At 37.9% G+C, this 19,630-nt stretch overlaps 1 protein-coding gene across 3 annotated transcripts in view; it reads right to left on the bottom strand.

The window, feature by feature from the left end:
* Positions 1-19,630, bottom strand: part of LOC126263119 (pickpocket protein 28-like) — a 331,006-nt gene that overhangs the window by 46,754 nt on the left and 264,622 nt on the right. For all 3 annotated transcript variants that reach the window (XM_049960131.1, XM_049960132.1, XM_049960133.1), the window contains one exon: positions 16,869-17,019. In XM_049960131.1, the coding sequence (XP_049816088.1) occupies positions 16,869-17,019 (151 nt within the window). The remainder of the gene's footprint in view (positions 1-16,868; positions 17,020-19,630) is intronic.

Genomic DNA, 19,630 nt, shown 5'->3' with positions numbered 1-19,630 from the left:
TGACCATCTCATCCTCTGTCTTTGTTTTCCTTCTAGGGTGGTTGCAATATGCATATCCTGCAAAACACCTCTATTTGGATTTAAATCATTTTCCAGTTGGCTAGCAGTGTCGTTACCATTGTGGGCGGGCATAGGGTTCAAGCGTCGTCCCCGACCATGACGGCGCTTGTCCGAGGCTTCTTTAGTTCTGTCCTGAACCAACTAATCACACTAAAAGGGGGGTTAGCCCTATTAGTGGTTTGTTCTTTTCGTCGCCTTTTACGACTGGCAGAACATACCGGAGGCCTATTCTTTTCCCGGGCCTCCACGGGATTATTATTATTATTTCTTTACTTTCTCAGACGTTAAGTCTGGTTAAAAATGGAAAGTGACATGGACCTTGATCAAGCGTCACTTCCTTTTAACTGTACGGTATATGTTATATTGCATTTAGGAACTTTCGGGTAATTGAACATGTATCAATAATTACAGATTTCTGTAGTTGTATATATAAGTTTGGATGTAGCTGTATTGCATTGATGTACTGGTGGATATTGCGTGGTATTACTCCTGTAGTTGATAGTATAATTGGTATAATGTCAACTTTATCCTGATGCCTCATGTCCTTGACTTCCTCAGCCAGTTGGATGTATTTTTCAATTTTTTCTCCTGTTTTCTTTTGTATATTTGTTGTATTGGGTATGGATATTTCGAATAGTTGTGTTAATTTCTTCTTTTTATTGGTGAGTATGATGTCAGGTTTGTTATGTGGTGTTGTTTTATCTGTTATAATGGTTCTGTTCCAGTATAATTTTTATTCATCATTTTCCAGTACATTTTGTGGTGCATACTTGTATGTGGGAACGTGTTGTTTTATAAGTTTATGTTGTAAGGCAAGCTGTTGATGTATTATTTTTGCTACATTGTCATGTCTTCTGGGGTATTCTGTATTTGCTAGTATTGTACATCCGCTTGTGATGTGATCTACTGTTTCTATTTGTTGTTTGCAAAGTCTGCATTTATCTGTTGTGGTATTGGGATCTTTAATAATATGCTTGCTGTAATATCTGGTGTTTATTGTTTGATCCTGTATTGCAATCATGAATCCTTCTGTCTCACTGTATATATTGCCCTTTCTTAGCCATTTGTTGGATGCGTCTTGATCGATGTGTGGCTGTGTTAGATGATACGGCTGCTTGCCATGTAGCGCCTTCCCCTTCCAATTTCTTTCTTCGTATCTGTTGATGTTATGTGATCTAAAGGGTTGTAGAAGTGGTTATGAAATTGCAGTGGTGTAGCCAATGTATTTATATGAGTGATTGCTTTGTGTATTTTGCTAGTTTCTGCGCGTTCTAGAAAGAATTTTCTTAAATTGTCTACCTGTCCATAATGTAGATTTTTTATGTTGATGAATCCCCTTCCTCCTTCCTTTCTGCTTAATGTGAATCTTTCTGTTGCTGAATGTATGTGATGTATTCTATATTTGTGGCATTGTGAACGTGTAAGTGTATTGAGTGCTTCTAGGTCTGTGTTACTCCATTTCACTGCTCCAAATGAGTAGGCCAATATTGGTATAGCATAAGTATTTATAGCTTTTGTCTTGTTTCTTGCTGTCATTTCTGTTTTCAGTATTTTTGTTAGTCTTTGTCTTTTTTTTTTCTTTTAGTTCTTCTTTAATATTTGTATTATCTATTCCTATTTTTTGTCTGTATCCTAGGTATTTATAGGTATCTGTTTTTTCCATCGCTTCTATGGAGTCACTGTGGTTATTCAATATGTAATCTTCTTGTTTAGTGTGTTTTCCCTTGACTATGCTATTTTTCTTACATTTGTCTGTTCCAAAAGCCATATTTATATCATTGCTGAATACTTCTGTTATCTTTAGTAATTGGTTGAGTTGTTGATTGGTTGCTGCTAGTAGTTTTAGATCATCCATGTATAGCAAATGTGTGATTTTGTGTGGGTATGTTCCAGTAATATTATATCCATAATTTGTATTATTTAGCATGTTGGATAGTGGGTTCAGAGCAAGACAGAACCAGAAAGGACTTAATGAGTCTCCTTGGTATATTCCACGCTTAATCTGTATTGGCTGTGATGTGATATTATCTGAATTTGTTTGGATATTAAGTGTGGTTTTCCAGTTTTTCATTACTATGTTTAGAAACTGTATCAATTTAGGATCTACTTTGTATATTCCCAATATCTGTAGTAACCATGAATGGGGTACACTGTCAGAAGCTTTTTGGTAATCAATGTATAATGTATGCGTAGTGTAGCGACCTTTGTTTAGTTTTAGCTTGATATGTCACCTCTGCATCTATTATCAGTTGCTCTTTACATCCTCGTGCTCCTTTGCAGCAGCCTTTTTGTTCTTCATTTATAATTTTGTTCTGTGTTGTATGTGTCATTAGTTTCTGTGTAATGACTGAAGTTAATATTTTGTAGATTGTTGGTAGGCATGTTATGGGGTGATATTTAGCTGGGTTTGCTGTGTCTGCTTGATCTTTAGGTTTCAGATAAGTTATTCCATGTGTAAGTGTATCAGGGAATATGTATGGGTCTGCAATGTAACTGTTAAATAATTTAATATCATAGAAGGAAACATTCCACGTGGGAAAAATTATATATAAAAACAAAGATGAGGTGACTTACCGAACGAAAGCGCTGGCAGGTCGATAGACACACAAACAAACACAAACATACACACAAAATTCATGCTTTCGCAACAAACTGTTGCCTCATCAGTAAAGAGGGAAGGAGAGGGGAAGACGAAAGGAAGTGGGTTTTAAGGGAGAGGGTAAGGAGTCATTCCAATCCCGGGAGCGGAAAGACTTACCTTAGGGGGAAAAAAGGACAGGTATACACTTGCACACACGCACACATCCATCCACACATACAGACACAAGCAGACATCTTTAAATAATTTAGTTAGATGTGAATATGTTGAGGTGAACTTCTTTAGCCAGAAATTTGCTATTTTATCATTTCCAGGGGCTTTCCAATTGTGCGTAGAATTAATTGCTCAGGTGACTTCATGTTGCAAAATTATCACTTCAGGTATTTGTGGTAGCATCTTGTATGAGTCTGTTTCTGCTTGTATCCACTGGGCATGCCTGTTATGTTGTACCGGGTTTGACCATATGTTGCTCCAGAAGTGTTCCTATTATTATTATTATTATTATTATTATTATAATCTCTAATAATGAAATCATCATATACTATTTATAATTTTTTATTAAACATGAGAGAAATTGGATTACATTCAAGTGAGGGTAAAAATTTTAATATTGTATTGTAAAATGTTGGTTATTGTCTGCCACTCCACTGTCATATTTTCTCCTTTTTTCTTTCGTTCCCTGCAGTTTCTTGCGCCAGATTTGTTTATGAAAGAGGGCATCTAAGCTACTACAAAACAGCTTTTCTTTCCAAAATAAACTTGAATGAACATAGATATTATTAATAAAGTTGTAAACAGCATACTATATAGTGTTTCCTCTTTTGCTTGGCCGATTGTAAAGGAAAGTATTGGAAATGAAAGAAGGGAGCTCTGTCCCAGAGAGATGAACTGTGAAAGGAGCAGTTTAGTTTAGTACGGCTATTGGCCTATTCATGGTTCATAATTATTGTCTCACAATGAATTATAGAATGAGTTAATAATCTCTCTCTCATTTAGTTCCACTAAGGAACAAGGTAGTGCAGCAGTAAAATGCTGGACTTACACTTGATAGGACAGCAGTTTAAATTATCATCCCTTCATTCAGATTTAAGTTTTCTATGATTTTCCTAATTTGCTTTAGTCAAATTCCAGAATTTTTTCTTTTTAAAAGAAAAGGAGCACTTTTTCTTCCCATACTTCCTCAATCATGCTTTTGCTCCATATCCAATGACCCCATTGTTAATTGTTTAAAGAACACACCAAGACTGTCAGTTGGAGCCAGTACATGGTTATATAGGAAGCACTTGCCAGCCAGGGGCTGCTTGCTATCGGCTGTAGGTGATGCAAACAGTTTCCCAGTCCATGTGAACTGGTGAGTAGGGACAGAAGCTCCACGAGCACGAACAGGTCCACTTCCCGCCCCCTCTAGAAGAGCAGGTGGATGATCCCAGCACCCCACAAGGCAAGGATCTCACTGATATCAGACTCTTCTCTAGGTGCCACGAGTTGGAGACTCGTGGTGTCCGGACATAATGTTGGCAGCACTGGCAGGTGGACAGCAGGCACCACACATTACTTTCTCTTTATATGTAAATCAGTATCATGTGCTGTGAGATTTTCATTGCTGGTCATCTTTTACTGATTTTTTGATGTGTGTTAATGAATCTGTGTTTTAGAAGTACTGTTCTGTGTTTGAAACGCTCAGTGACTGTCAAAGTCTGTTAAGGCAGGTATTTAGCTAAAAAATATGTAACCTTTTATTTGTCAGCTGTGCTGTGCTATTCTAACTGAAGCAATAAATAATGAGATAAAAAACCTCCACAGTGTTTCATTAAAAATTTAATGCCTGACTTGGAAAAACCTGCATCTCTCCTTGTAAAGTGGCAATCAAACAAGCAGACACTGAGCAGCTAACTAAAATAAACTTTGATAAGACTACACTGAGGAGACACACTAAGTAACTTTCCAGATAGTCCTTTTTTGCTACATTATAACCATTTACCTCACCTTTGTATTTTGTTACATGCAATGCAGAGCAGTGCATGCCACTGAATGTCTGCTGATGAATTTCAATCATTTTATTTTAATAAATTGCTATACAAATGGAATAAGTTTGAAACTGAAGGTGAATTGACTTTACAAAGTAAAGATATGCATAATTAAATGTGCTGCTATGCCATAAATATTAATTTACATATGACACCTTAAATTAAAAACAGAAAGGTTGAACCACAGAACTATGACTGCTATCATGTGCTAAAGTGTTGTTCAGTAAAAAGTTGATTACAGATGACAAAAGAAGCTGTTTCCTTAAAACTATCAAATTGCTACCAACCAAGAAGCAAGGCAATATGGTCTCAGAGAAAAGTGCATGCATCATTTAAGTCAGTACTGTGCAGGCACAGTTTTGTGAAAGTACTGTCCTGTCCTCAATCCATATAACTCAGAAGGGTTCTGTCTGATATAGGTCTATTTCTGAGCACTGCCAACCACTTATAAAGGCTGTGTTTAATTTTTTTCATTATTCCATGTTTGATTTATTTGTACAAATGTGAGTGATTGAGCTATTTCTGCACTAATAACACTGTCACTAATGACAGCTACAGTACTCTTAACTTCTTCACTAATATTCAACTACAACATGGTCAATACTCCACCCAGGATGTCTGCAGATAATTTTCCAAAAGGGGCAAAACTGTAAAATTGCCAGGTGTGATATAACTGACTCTGTGAGTTTAAGTATGTGTTGTGCCCTAAGTATTAAATTTGGCAAGAGGTACATTACTCCTAGTCACATATTGCATTTTAAGATATATTAGTTTGATATCTAGACAGTAAGCCGATTTCAATAGGACATATAAGGTACACGTTATTAATATGAATATGGATGCTACCTTCATCATACAACAATCAAAATTGACAGCCATATGTGATTAAATCCAGAGGATCCAATGAGTTATATCATAAAACTAGAAAATATTCACAAAAAAATTAATTATATTCCAGTAATGTTAGGTTAAATTGGAAATTAAAATTGAAAGTTAAATACATGAAGCAGAAAAAAGTCATAATTCTGCAGAACATCTTATCAGATATCAACAAAAATGCCAAACTAATACTTCTTGAAGTGAAGGTCCAGGAAAGTTTCAAGAACCAGTTTTAAATGGTGAATCAAGGAATGTGCTACAAGCCCCTGCATTTCACTCCAATATGAACCATGAGACTAATTACAGAGTGCAAAGAGGCATTTAAACAATCACTCTTCACATGCCCCTGATGCAAATGGAATGGGAAAAAGTGATGGTGCAATGTGAAGTCCCTCAGCCATGTACTTCACAGTTGTTTGCTGGGTATGGATAGAGATTAAACTTTAAAAAAAAGCTTATTCAATGTCGATGCCATCTATAACATTTTTATAACAGAATTCCACTTCTTTTAATATTGGCTGGCATAACCAAACTGAACAAAATGCATTCTGCAAGATACATTTTTTGAGTTGGTAGGTAAACTGTAACGCAGAGCCAGTACGTAACAAATTGGAAACCTCCTACAGCCACCCTCAGATTGGTCAGAAGAGTTAACTTTCGTTAAGTCTAGGGCAGAACAAAGGCAGTCCCTGTCTCATAAGACTGTCACATTATTATGCATCTATGTCAACTAGAATCCAGAATTCTTAGTTCTGTGACTACATGTAAAACTGTGTTGCACTCCATAGAGACAATGAAGGTGCCAGTTCCTGGAAAGGACATTTTTTGACCTTGAAATCTCTCACTTATTTTCCTCCTTTCTTTCACTGCACAAAATGGGGTTATTTATTTTTTAAACTGATGTATTTCACTCTACAGATTATGTGTAGGTGCACACACCCTCTCTACAGAATGATCATGTTCTTCAGGGTCTACTGCAATAACTAATCTGTGTAAAGCTGAATTTGGTCTTCTTCGCCCATTGATGAACATCAAACTACTGGTGTAATTTCATTGTGTAGCAAGGTAAGGTGGCATTGATGAGGGAGTTTGGATGGCTCACAGACACACACAGTTCTGACAAGTTTATGTTGTTAGTAAGTTGTTCCATACATCGAATTCATGATAAACATTATGATGTGGAATGTGTCAACAGAACAAACATAAGACACTTATGTGCAACAAAAAAATAATATTTATATTGCTGCAGATTTCTTTTTTTTAGTTTGGTCCCCTCCCCTGAATCAACAAGCCAACAGATTTTTTTAATGACTAATTATCTCTACTCAAGAATTGATCTATGGATAGAAGGAAATGTTAAGTGGCTCCGGAAAGGCTCAAAATCATGAAAAGTTCAATTTTTACTTTTTTGCGTTTTCTGAATCTGCAGACTATTACCTTTTAATAGATATATAATTTATTCAATTCCGAAGACTACAACTATTTTGAAATTTTTTTTGGAATTTGTTCTACATGGGCGTGACCCACTTTGGCGCTGTTAAACTGCTGTCAAATGGTGTTATTATTAACGTCCGTGTTCATCAGGTACATTTTAGTGATGTGAGATAGCGTATGTGTTGTGGCTAACCTGTGATGGTTCAATATATATCGCTGGTGTGATTGTCGATTGTTTCATGTTTATTTACTCTGTCGTTATCTCGAAAATATTCGTAATTAATTCTGTTTCTTGAGTCTCTGTTTTGTTGAAGTATAATAATGAGTAAAAGTAAAGTTATTAGAAATCCTCTGAACACTTTTAAGAAAAGGAGAAATGTTGGAAAGCCAAAGGTATGTGTTATTACTGTAAACAATAAAGACGATAACCAAGTGAGTGAACCTAACCTCTCAAGTACACCTGCCCATAGCAGTCAAAGTGGGAAAGAAAATACTTCACAGAAGAAGCTTGGTTCAATGAGTGAAAACTATGAATGTTTTATGGGCGAATCGGATGTTAATGAAATATTTGATATGTCAGTTCTCAAAGGAATTTTTTCAAACTGTGTAAGATGTATTCATTGTAGTGAAGTTGTTCTGGAACTCTCCATAATAAAGCACGTAGGACTTGCTAGTGAAATACAACTGAAATGTGATAAGTGTTCATACATGACCACCTTTTGGAACAGTGTTGCAGTAACTGCAACTGAAGAAAATGGTAGCAAAATCTACGAACACAACATTAGATTTGTGTATTCCTTGCGTTCAGTTGGTAAGGGTGCTACTGCAGGTGCAATTTTCTGTGGCATCATGAATCTTCCAAATCCCCCAACCAAGTTTACGACCTATAATAAATTAATAGGGTCTAAAGTAGAAGATGTCTGTATAGAATCTATGAAGAACGCTGTGGAAGAGGCAGTAATGGAAAATAATGGTAACAGAGATTTGACTGCGGCATTTGATGGTACCTGGCATAAACGGGGACACACATCTCTTCATGATGTAGTATCTGCCACCAGTATGTATACAGGGAAAGTTTTAGATGTAGCAGTAATATCAAAGTATTATAGATGTCCACAAAAACATAAAGGTACACATGAAAATAATTGCAAAGCTAACTATAGTGGCAGTAGTGGAGGAATGGAAGTGGCTGGTGTTGCCAGTATATTCCATCGTTCTGAGGCATGTGATAAAGTGCGATATGTTAATTACCTTGGTGACGGTGATTCTAAAAGTTTCAAACATGTTCAAGGACTGAAGCCCTATGGTGATGATGTTGTAGTGCAGAAATTTGAGTGTATTGGACACGTACAGAAGCGAATGGGAACAAGACTTCTGCGACTGAAAGCTTCGTACAAAAAACAAAAACTCAGTGATGGTAAAGGGTTGGATGGGAAGGGAAGGTTAACTGACAGTGTAATTGACAAAGTACAGAACTATTATGGAATGGCTATTAGGCAAATACACAAAGTGTCGACGAAATGAAGAAGGCTGTTTGGGCTCTTTTTTTTCATACTTCTTCAACCGATGAAAATCCCCAACATAGCTTGTGTCCCAAAGAAGACAGTTGGTGTAAATATAACAAAGGATTGCTAACTGGTGAAGTGTACACTCATAAGCATAGTCTGCCTCATGCAATAATGGAGGTGATAAAACCTATTTTCAGAGACTTAGCAGCACCTGAACTGCTGAAAAAGTGTATTCACGGAAAAACTCAAAACCCCAATGAAAGTGTAAATAGTGTTATATGGTCGAGAATCCCCAAGACTGTATTTGTTGGAATAGAAACACTTCACTTTGGTGTGTATGATGCTGTTGCGACTTTCAATGATGGCAACATTGTAAGGTGCAAGGTATTTAGAAATATGGGAATGAAGATAGGTTCTAACATGGTACGAGCGATGCTTGCTTTAGACAAGGAACGCCTTCGGGCTGCAGACAGGGCTGTAAAGAGTCTAGAAATACAAGCAAGAGTAAACAGGAGGAGGAACAAGAGGAAGCTGGAGGAGGAGTTTGCAGAGGATGAAGATAATCCATCCTATGGACCTGGAATGCACTAAAAAGTTAATCCAATCTTTGTCGCTCGATTCCCAAAACTTTTATTTTCTCATACTAATTACATGTTTTCTAAGGATCTTCCAAACATATTTGTTTCAAACTTTGAGTAAATGTTACACAGTACCTTCTGCATAATTTAACACAGCCTTTTTCCAAAAAACTGTATATTTTTGAATATATAAATAAAAAATTGCAAAAAAATGTTGTGAATTTTCATTACAATTGAAAAAAATCATCTTTAATAACTGAACTAAAATTTTGTAAAATCCCTGTGTTAAGTTGTAGCCCATATTCCAATAAATAATCTGTAAAAAGTTCAACTCCCTACCAAAAATACTTTGTGAGGAAAGATGTAATTTATAAGCGTTATTTTAACATTGCAAGTATAGGGCGTTCCGGAGCCCCTTAAGGAGAAACATCTACACTTGAAAACACTTCTGCCATCTGGAAGACTTTTATTCCATAGATAGCTAATAAAATCTAATCTTTGATTATTTTAATTGCTATTTTGTTCCCATTGGTAGACTGTCAAAGGGTTTTATAGCTGCATATTTTACTTGTTTCTGTACCAAAGTTAGATTCATTAAAGGGTCATGCAGTTCTTTCTCCCTTCTAGTATTTTTCTCATGAATATCTTTGTCACTCTCAAACCAAGATGCACTGTGGATCAGAAATTTCATAAGTGAATCAGTGTACTGTGAGGCTGTGATTGATATTCCCAGCTGCTTAAGGAGATGCCTGCAAGATGTATGTATGTGAAATCCACACATAAGTCTAATTACTTTATTTTGTGTAATGAATACTTTTTGCCACATGAGAAGTTACCCCAGAATATTACCTCATAATCATAAGACATCAATGAATGAAAATGTGCAACATATGTTAATTTACTGACTTCTGTATCCCCAAAGTTGGCACTTATTGTGTGGCAAAAGCAGCTGAACCCAATGCTTTAGCTAGTCTACTATATGGTTTTTCCAATTTAAGTTTTCATCAACATGTACACCTAAGCACTTACAGTATTTGACCAATTTATTAGTGTTTATTGGTGTACTATGTTAATAAGAGGTGGGATGGTGTACTACGTTAATAGGAGGTGGGATATTTCTGACTGTACAAAACTGAATGAGCTGCATTTTTTAAAGTTTAAAGCAAGTCCATTTCTGCAAAACTTTTCAGTAACTTTCACAAAAACATTTACTATTTTCTCCGTTGATGCCTCTTTGCTTGGCTTCACAACAATGGTTGTATCATCTGGATGCAGACTAATTCTGCCTCCTGATTCAAATAAAATGGCAGATCATTAACGTGAAGCTAGAATAGTAGTGGGCAAATGTTCAAACCCTGTGGGACTTCCACTGTAATTACTCCCCATGCAGGTGACATGGCATTCCTCTTTGTAGTATCGGATAGCTTAAGGTAACTTTTGGCATTCTGTTTCTTAAATTAGAACTAAACCAGGCATTTCCTGAACTATGTATTCCATAGAAGCTTAATTTCTCTATTAGAATATTGTGTTGACACAGTCAGATCCCTTCAGTAAGTCACAGAAGATCCTAGTTGGTGAGATTTATCATTTAAAGATTTTTTCCAAAGCTGTGATTGGCTAAGTATGCCATTAATACACTGGTGGGCAACAAACCCTAGAGTACATTACCTCCTCAAAAATTTTAGAAAAAGATGTATTTCTGGGAAAACACCCTGAGTTAATGTTGCATTTCATAAGTTATTAAGAACATTACTTATTATAGGCGCCACAACTTTTAGTGTCTTGTTGGAAATGTTATTCACTCCATGTGAACTTCTACTTTTTAGATTTATGATAATCTCCTTTATTTCACATAGAGATTTTAGATAAATTTTTAACTCTATTCTCCTATAGTATGCTCATTTTGTTTTCTCCTCAGAACTATTTGCACCAGTTTTCCTGCCTATTTTTAAAAAGTAGTTATTAAAAATATCTGCTACAGCTGAACTGTCTTTTACAATGCTCCAATTCTCTTTAACCCTTTATGTCACAGTGGTTTCACTGCAAAACCACTTTTTGCTGCATTGTATCCCTTTGCAGCTTGGGTGACTCACTGTGAAACCACTGTCTCAGCCTTGTTTGTGGTGCACTCTAGCGAATTTTCGATGAACTAACTCAACAAATCTTGAGAGAGCAACGCAGCGATCTGGAACTGGCGTCCAGCGGGTGTGTTCTGTGCAAGTACGACATATTGAGATTTATACACGTTGTTTTGTGTTATTCAGATGCTGTACTTTATTCAATGCAAGTAAAATTTTTATATATGCTACGACATATGTTCTAGATTGAAAACATGTCTAAAGTTTGAATATAGCTCATTAATTGAAATAATGAGAAGCACAAATGTTGGTGGTTTCGCTGTGAGACCACTATGCTAATATGATACCTTTACCATACAAAACTTCTGTTCTCATATACAGTAAGTTATTTAACTTTTACCTCTATTTAGGTGGATAAAAAATACTCCTTGGTGGAATTAGATGAGGCTACTGTCTAAAAATTACTTTTTGAGGATATTCCAAGCGATTTGTCAGAACTGTCAGAACCTGAAGAGGATGAAGATGGTAATCTGGAGGGCATTACTCAGGCCCTTCATCAGGAAGCTCCCACGCTCCTACCTTCTTTAGCAGCCGAGAAAGAAGTTTTTAAAGCTCCAGCTGATATCAGTGAACTTCTTCCTTCCAGCCAAGACTTTACAGAACCAAACATGTGAGATCGGTGATTATGATCATGTAAATTTTGTGGAGGAAACTGGGCCTTCGCCCAATTTCGATAATCTTTCTTCCCCAGCTGACTTTTTCCTTGAACTTTTTACAGATCAGACATTGGATGAAATAGTGTATCAGATGAATTTATATGCTATGCAAAGGGGTGGTGGCATCAACCCCCACCCTACAAATACAGATGAGATGAAAGTGTTTTTAGGTATTAATTTACTTATGGATGTAAAAGCACAACCTAGTTTTAGGGATTACTGGTCATCTTTCCCAGCATTGCGGGATGAATACTTTGCCCAAAGAATGCCATTGAATAGATTTGTGTGGCTCCTTTCTAATTTACATGTAAGTGACAACTTCTTCCAAGTTCTTTCCAAGAACTTTCACTGCAGAGCTGTCATATTAGTGCACTTCAGTTCCTCCTGTTCTGCTATCTGTTTTCTTTCCAAGAAACAAATTTCACTGCTGAGCAATTATTTGAATTTTCAATATTACTATGCAGCTTATCTGAATGACTAAAAAAAAAATCACAAGTACCAAACCAGAATATGACAGAAATATTGTAAATACTTGATCCTATATAACTCCTGAAAACTTAGGAAAGGATTGTCACACAGAATCCCCACTTTATTTATGCAGAATACTAATACGCTATTAAAGAGTTATTATGACTTATTACAAGCTACAAGAACTGTCTTCAAGTTGATACACACAGCTAATAATGATCTATACTGCAAATGTCAGTTGACTGTGTAGTTTAAGAACATGTCTTATGACCTTCCTGGAAATAGAAACAGCTGGAAGTCTACATTGCTAACGTCAGTCGGATATACAATTTTGGAACATGAATTACGACCTTTCTGGAAACAGAATATAATCACGCATTCCATAAATGATGATCATGTAGAAATGGGCTTTTTCTGTTCATCAACGAGACCTAGCAGGCAATAGGTATATGTCTAGGTTGTTACAATATTCGGCAAGATTCCACATTGTCGCCATATGAGCAAAATACAAAAAGTCGAACCATATTTGTGACTGGACTGGAGAGTTTCTAGCAAATAAGTGGTTGTTCTTAACAAAGAGGAGAGTTAAGGCTTAAAAGTAGTTTCATGCATTCCTTTAGGGAGTATTACTATACCTTATATGCACAATGCTGTGTCTGGCACAGCAAGTACGATGATATTGGCTTCTGTCTTAGTGCTCAGCTTGGATGTCTACCGAAATAGTAAGCTGCTGTCCAGCGTCCAAAATCGATGAGTGATTAAGGCTGTAGGAATGCATCTTTGAAACTCCTATTAAATGGTGTCCTACGTAGGAATGTCCTCCATGCCCCAACATTCCAGAGATATAAATCACGAAGGTATTGTACTTAGTGAATATGGGTGGAGACAGAAGCATGGACCACATGCTGCAGTCGCAATAGTAAAAGTGTGCGGTAGCTGTAGAGATCCAACATGCGGCTCATATCGTCATGCAGCACAATAAGACACCTTACAGTCCTAAAATTAGAGTATGGCTAAGTGAGAAATCATGTAACTGGCTGTGGCAAGGCTGTACTACCTGTAACATACAGCAGATGTCTACTTGAATTCCAAACTGCACGTATCGACACATCAACAAAAGCAGGCTCTGACCTGTTGCCTAAGTACACAGATCTGTGTGATGTCAAGCAGTGCATAGTGAGGAGCCAAGCAGTGTTGGCTTTGAACTGAATAGTGCAGTTGTCATGAACAGATGCATCTTGCAGCAGCAGTAGTGATGGCAAGGGGCCAGCAGTCACGCGCACTGGCTCTCTCTGGCAAGACATGTCACAATGTGTTGAAGGCTCACATGTGGCTGTCAGCTCTATGCGGCATGACATGGTGTAACATGGGAGCCATTCTGTTTAAATAAAAATTCAACTGCATACCTCTCTTGCTCCTAGCCTACCATACATGCAATAGAGCTGAGTGGTTGTCAATCATACAGGCTGTAACAGTCAACTGTATGCCTTTAAAACTAAAGTAGGTGCTCTAGTTCTGTCAACCAGTGGGCTATTCACAATTTTGAACTTAAGGTAAACAGATTTTTGAATTTCTTGTAAATTTAAACTTAGAACAAGTGAATTATTTTTATTTTCTACCATTTTTAAATTGGGTCCTGCACATTTTTGAATTTGCTGCCCAGACAGGATTTTAAACTTAGAACACACATGCAATCTGACAACCATGCTCGAGTCTGTCATACTGGAGTCTTGCATCATACAGCCGTTGAAATCTGCCTAACATGGATGCTGGGCTCATATCCTCGAGTCTATAATATTGGAGTCTGGCATCACATGGCCTGTGAAATCTGCCAGCCATGCAGTCTGGACTCATATCTGAGGGTCCACAATCTTAGATTCTTACATCACAGGAGTGAGAAAATCTGACAGCTATGCAGGCTTGGCCTGTATTCTTGGGTCCTTCATTGCACTAATCTGACAATGGCCCACCTGGCTAGCTGCGTGGTCTAACGCTCTGCTTCCCAAGTGGGAAGGTGTGCCAGTCCCTGGCACGAATCTGCCCGGCGGATTAGTCTCGAGGCCCAGTGTTCTGGCCAGCCTGTGGATGGTCTCTAAGGCAGTTTTCCATCTGCCTCGGCAAATGCGGGGTGGGTCCCCTTATTCTGCCTCAGTTACACTACGTCGGTAATTGCTGTGCAAACACTGTCTCCATGTACGCATACACCATAATTACTCTACCACACAAACATTTGGGGCTACACTCACCTGATACGAGACATTCCTTGGGGAGGGGGGATCCATCAGGGGCCAAACAGCACAATAACCCTGGGTTCAGTGTGGGGCTGTGGTGAGGTGGGTGGACTACTGTGGCCTGTTGTGGGGTTGTGTACCACTGAGGACTACGGCAGGATGAAGCTTCTTTGTCGTTTATAGGTCCCCAGTTAAATACACAATAGGAAAATGACCCAGTTGGATTTTTGAATTTCCTGTCATTTTACAATTAGCAAAATTGCAATTTTTTTAATTTCACACCAGTTTTTGAATTTCAACCCATTTTATACATACGAAAATTGAGCTGCTTTGAATTTACTGCCAATTTTGAATTTTCTACTATCTTATACATGGCGTGATTGGTCTGTGTCAGAGGGGTGGGGGAGGGTAGAGGGAAGTCTGGTAATGTTACATGAGGGGGAGGGGAAAATGTGGCAACAGTGCAGTCTGGGGTCAAATGCTCTTAGCTGCATTGGTGACTAGTCCACATTCGAAGTCCCTGGGCTCTTCTAACCGACCTCTTCTGCTGTTGTCTCTTTATTTACTGAGAACACAATACTCCCTGCGTCTCTTTACATCAGTGGTCCACATCTTGCGAAATTTAGCAGTCAGTTCCACATTACATTGACGTGTCCAGGTACTTTTACATCAGGTAGTGTGTGGGTCTAGAAGTGGATGTTCGACTGTAGCCTGTTGGCACATGGGATGCATCTGATTTTTGATATCCTGGTACCTAATCCATTGTAGTGTACAATCATGTACCATGAAACATAATTCCATGTGACATTTTTCTATACCTACTGCATAAAATGCTGCTGTTCCTACAACCATGTTAGTTTCTGCTCTGTGATGAGCAGTAAGCAGAACTGTAAGAATGGGTCGATGGCATAGTGAAGCAGTCATTATGAATGATATAGCTGATCAGTTGTAGTTGCTGTCCAGCACTGATTTGGTGAACAAATTGCTGGTCTATGGCCTGCCTATAAGCTGTTATAATACGCAATAGTCAACAACGACCTCTTTCGTTTTCTCACATGCCAGCTGACTATGGCATTGACAAGTGGGATTTCCAGATTCGAGATATTCACAGTACATCCTTGACAAAGTGACTTGTCTATAACAATGACAGAAGTTGAGGAAATGAATTAAAATTTGTGTCACACCAAGGACTTGAACCAAGGTCTCCTTGTATTGTAGACAGGTATGCTAGCCATTGTACCACTGCAACAGTATATGTTACACAGCTGCATGGACTATCCTAGTCCAATGACCTCCCCAACACAAACTCCAATTCACGTCTTCAGGTTATTTTCCCCTTCTTAAATCATCACTATTGCCGAGGCTCTCTAGTATTGGAATAGCACCCAAGAATGGGACATATTGGGCGTATCCTGCTGTATCCCAGATGTCGGTGATCTATAGATCTAAGATAATTTAATTCCGGAGAGCCTCGGGAACCGTGACCATTTAAGAAGGCAAAAATAAATTGAAGACATGAACTGAAGTTTGTGTTAGGGATGTCATTGGACTAACATAGTCCGTACAGCTGTGTTATCTACACTGCAGTTGTGGTGTAATGGCTAGCATACCTGTTTAATAAGTAACACTCAGGTTCACGTCTCGGCCATGGCTTACATTTTAATTCATTTCTTCAGCTTCTGTCATTAGGATAAGATAAAGTTGAGTGAGGATCAAATGTCTCAAGGAAAATTTAATTGTATCATATCTAAAGTGCCTTGTGAAAAGCCATTTAGGACGATTAAAATCCTCATCTGTCTATCCTGATAAGGTTTGCTGTTTTTGTGTAAGACATTCAGGTGAGTGCTGCATTGGTTCCTTAGCAATGCCATGATCAACTCCTTCCTTTTTTTATTAACGAGGTAAGATGGTGCATTGTATGTAACGAATACTACGTCCGTACAACAATCTTTTAGACCTTCTCCTAGACACTGCTGGTTGCTCTGGAGATCTACACCCATTCTGCAGGTGTATTTTTCTAAAATAGAACTAGAAGCATTTGTAAAATAGAAGAAAAATGTTAACTTCTGTTATTAAATTTAGGCTATTGTCATGCAAATGTATCCACACACACACGCACACAAATAAATGCTAGCTTGTAAGCTGACATGTTCTATATCACTCTGACAAAAATCGTTTAAATGATATATGGAGCAAGGAATTAATTAACTAATTTTTTGCAAAACTACATAACTAAGTAACGAACAATCAGTAACTAAAGAAAATATAACACAATAATGAACTAACTAACTTCTCAAATTGAGCTGCTTTTTCCGGTTTTTGTTCGAAATATTTGTGCCACAAGATCTGAGAATGGGATATCTCAGCAGTGTACTTTATTTCCATACATCCTGGCAAGCAGTGGCAGGCTGCCAGATTTCCCTCAGAACCATAGAAGTCATCTGAAACAAAACATCCAGTACCATGTAAACCGACATAGAAAATACAGCGCTATGTTTCGACGATTAGAATGGAAATAAATGTTTTAAATGAAGATAGCTTAGCTCTCAGAGAAGGGATGCATAAACTACAGTTTATTTTATAGCCAAAAGCTGGAAGTTTTACTGTTGAACAAATGACACTTGGCAGTTTAACCTGAAGAGCTGGATGTCGCCAGTAGATGCTACAGTTATGAAATGTGATTGTCGCTGACAGTGGTGAAATTTTGAAATATCCACTTCCTTATTATCTTCCAGTGGACACACCTACTTCTCATTCTGTTTGTTTGCAACATTATTTGTGAGACGTGAGTTTATAGTGGCCTGTCTTTTACATGTGATTAACTTGGTTACTCTTGTTGTAAAACCATTATATCAGAGTGCTGGTGATGACAGTGACTTATTTGCAAGCCCTCAATAATGGGAAGGCATGAACAGCTGTCAGTAATGCTGATGGTGACAGAATGAGTGTTGCGTTTCGCTTCATTACTGGATAATTTATTATAGTAACAATATTTAATGTTACGTAAGTAGAATCAAGTAAATTATGTATGAACCCCATAGGGAGTTGTGCTGGTTCGAGGACTCCTGGACCTCACACTTAACAGAGGGCTACTCATACTATAGAATACAAGTAGTCCATCTAGGGATAATATTTTAACGATATGCACAGGAGCTTATAAATGTAGGTCATTCTCCCACTCAAACAAGGCAAAACTTGAAGAAATAGCGTGGTAACTGCAAACTGAACCACAGCAGGAGAAATACCCATTAGAAGAAACTTATTTTTGGTTTTTGTTTTATTATTTATTTTCATTTCGTGTTCTTTCTAGTTAATTACAATTCTTACACATACTTATTCTAAAGTTACACTGTATAAATTAATATCTTTGTAACTGCATTATTAGAGTTAATAATTAAGAAGAAACTATTAAGCAGAGAAATTTGGATGCCCAGGAAGGAAGACGACTGCAATATAAATAGACAAACAATCCCCTTAACGTATGATGTCTGTCTAAAAAATATTCAAGCTGAAATATAATGAATTATTGCATGTCTGACTGGATGTGGGCCCCATTCCTTTTCAAAGCAGTCTTCTCACTCCTTTGCACATTATTTCATCTTACCTTCCACTGCTTTTTTTCTGGTAACAATAGAAGCAGAAGAAATGAATCAAAATTTGTGTGACAGTTAAGACTTGAACACTGGTATCCTGCTTATTAGGCAGATGACTAGCAAATCTGCATAATAAGCAGGGGACCCAGTTGAAGTCCGAGCTGTGGCACAATTTTTGATTCATTTCTTCAGCTTCCCTCATTATCAAAGATAAAGTTGAGACTCTTATGTCTCAAGGAAAATCGACATTCCTTTCACTGTTTCATGTCGCATTGGAAGACATCTTTTGGACAGGACTGCAGGTCCCGCCATTGCATTTCATATTGTACTTTCTCTACTCTCAGAATGGGATCTTGTCAGTGGCGTCTTTTAATTTTGGAAACAGTCACATGTTAGGAGATTCATTTGGGAAGTGGGAAGTTGCATGACAAACAAAATTAGCATCAAAGGCAATGTATGAATTGGGGCATCGTTATCATGCACTTTCCATTCAGAAGTTTGATTTTCTGCGCCGATCTGCCGCACACAGAACTTACTGACTATATCCTGTTATTGAAGGTTGTCATTACAGTGCGTATCAGTGATGCACAATTTTATAGTTATCATCAAATAAACTCGGCATTACCTTTATTTTGACTGTTGTCTGCTGCACCTTTTTATTGTTGAAGACGAATAATTTTCTCCTTACGAAAACAATGCTTTTGATTGGTGATCAGACCCGTACATCCATGACTAATATCCAATAGTCTCAGTGTGATGTAGCTTGGGATCAGCATGGGCAGTGTCCAGCAAGTCCTGTGAAATGCCAATAGTAGGGCAAGGACAGCGTATTGTTGTCAGTTTTATTCAAGATAGATGTCGTAACGTCACAATGATGTCAAGGCGGGAAGTTCAAATTTCAGCGGGAAAATAGGTCTGTTGGGCTACCTCTACTAACCTCAGCCATCCAACCACCGCCTCTTCCTTGGAACTGGCGGGAAAACGACTCAGTCTGTGCTGGGCGCTGGATAGGATGCATATTTTATTTAAAGAGTTTGAGTTGTCATAGGCCGTAGCTCGATCCAGTGTGTTTACCATGAGGTCCAGAGTCCAACTGACCTAGTACACAGTACCGCCACCAGAGCGTGCTGTCGTCCCTCCCATGGCGGCCTGGGGAAGAAACGGTGGGAAAAGGACTCAGTCTGTGTCCATCTGCTGGAGAGGAAGGAGTGTACCTATATTTTTTTCCCAGTGGGAAGTTGGAACAGTTTATTTAGGGATGGATTTCACATAGTTTATTTATTACGGTGATACAAAACACGTGACCTGATGTGATGGGGTCACAATACATAGGCTATAGATCTGCAAACTGCTCGTAAATTACTGAAATAATGCAGTACACTGATGTACAGACACGCAAACAACTCGTAAATTGTCAAAATAATGCATGTAAAATGCTCTGCAAACACGCTCAGTAATT

The sequence above is a fragment of the Schistocerca nitens genome, chromosome 6 (assembly GCF_023898315.1).
Source record: "Schistocerca nitens isolate TAMUIC-IGC-003100 chromosome 6, iqSchNite1.1, whole genome shotgun sequence".
NCBI lineage: Eukaryota > Metazoa > Arthropoda > Insecta > Orthoptera > Acrididae > Schistocerca > Schistocerca nitens.
The sequence above is the reverse complement of the archived record's forward strand: the minus strand, read 5'-3'. Positions and strand labels throughout refer to the sequence as shown.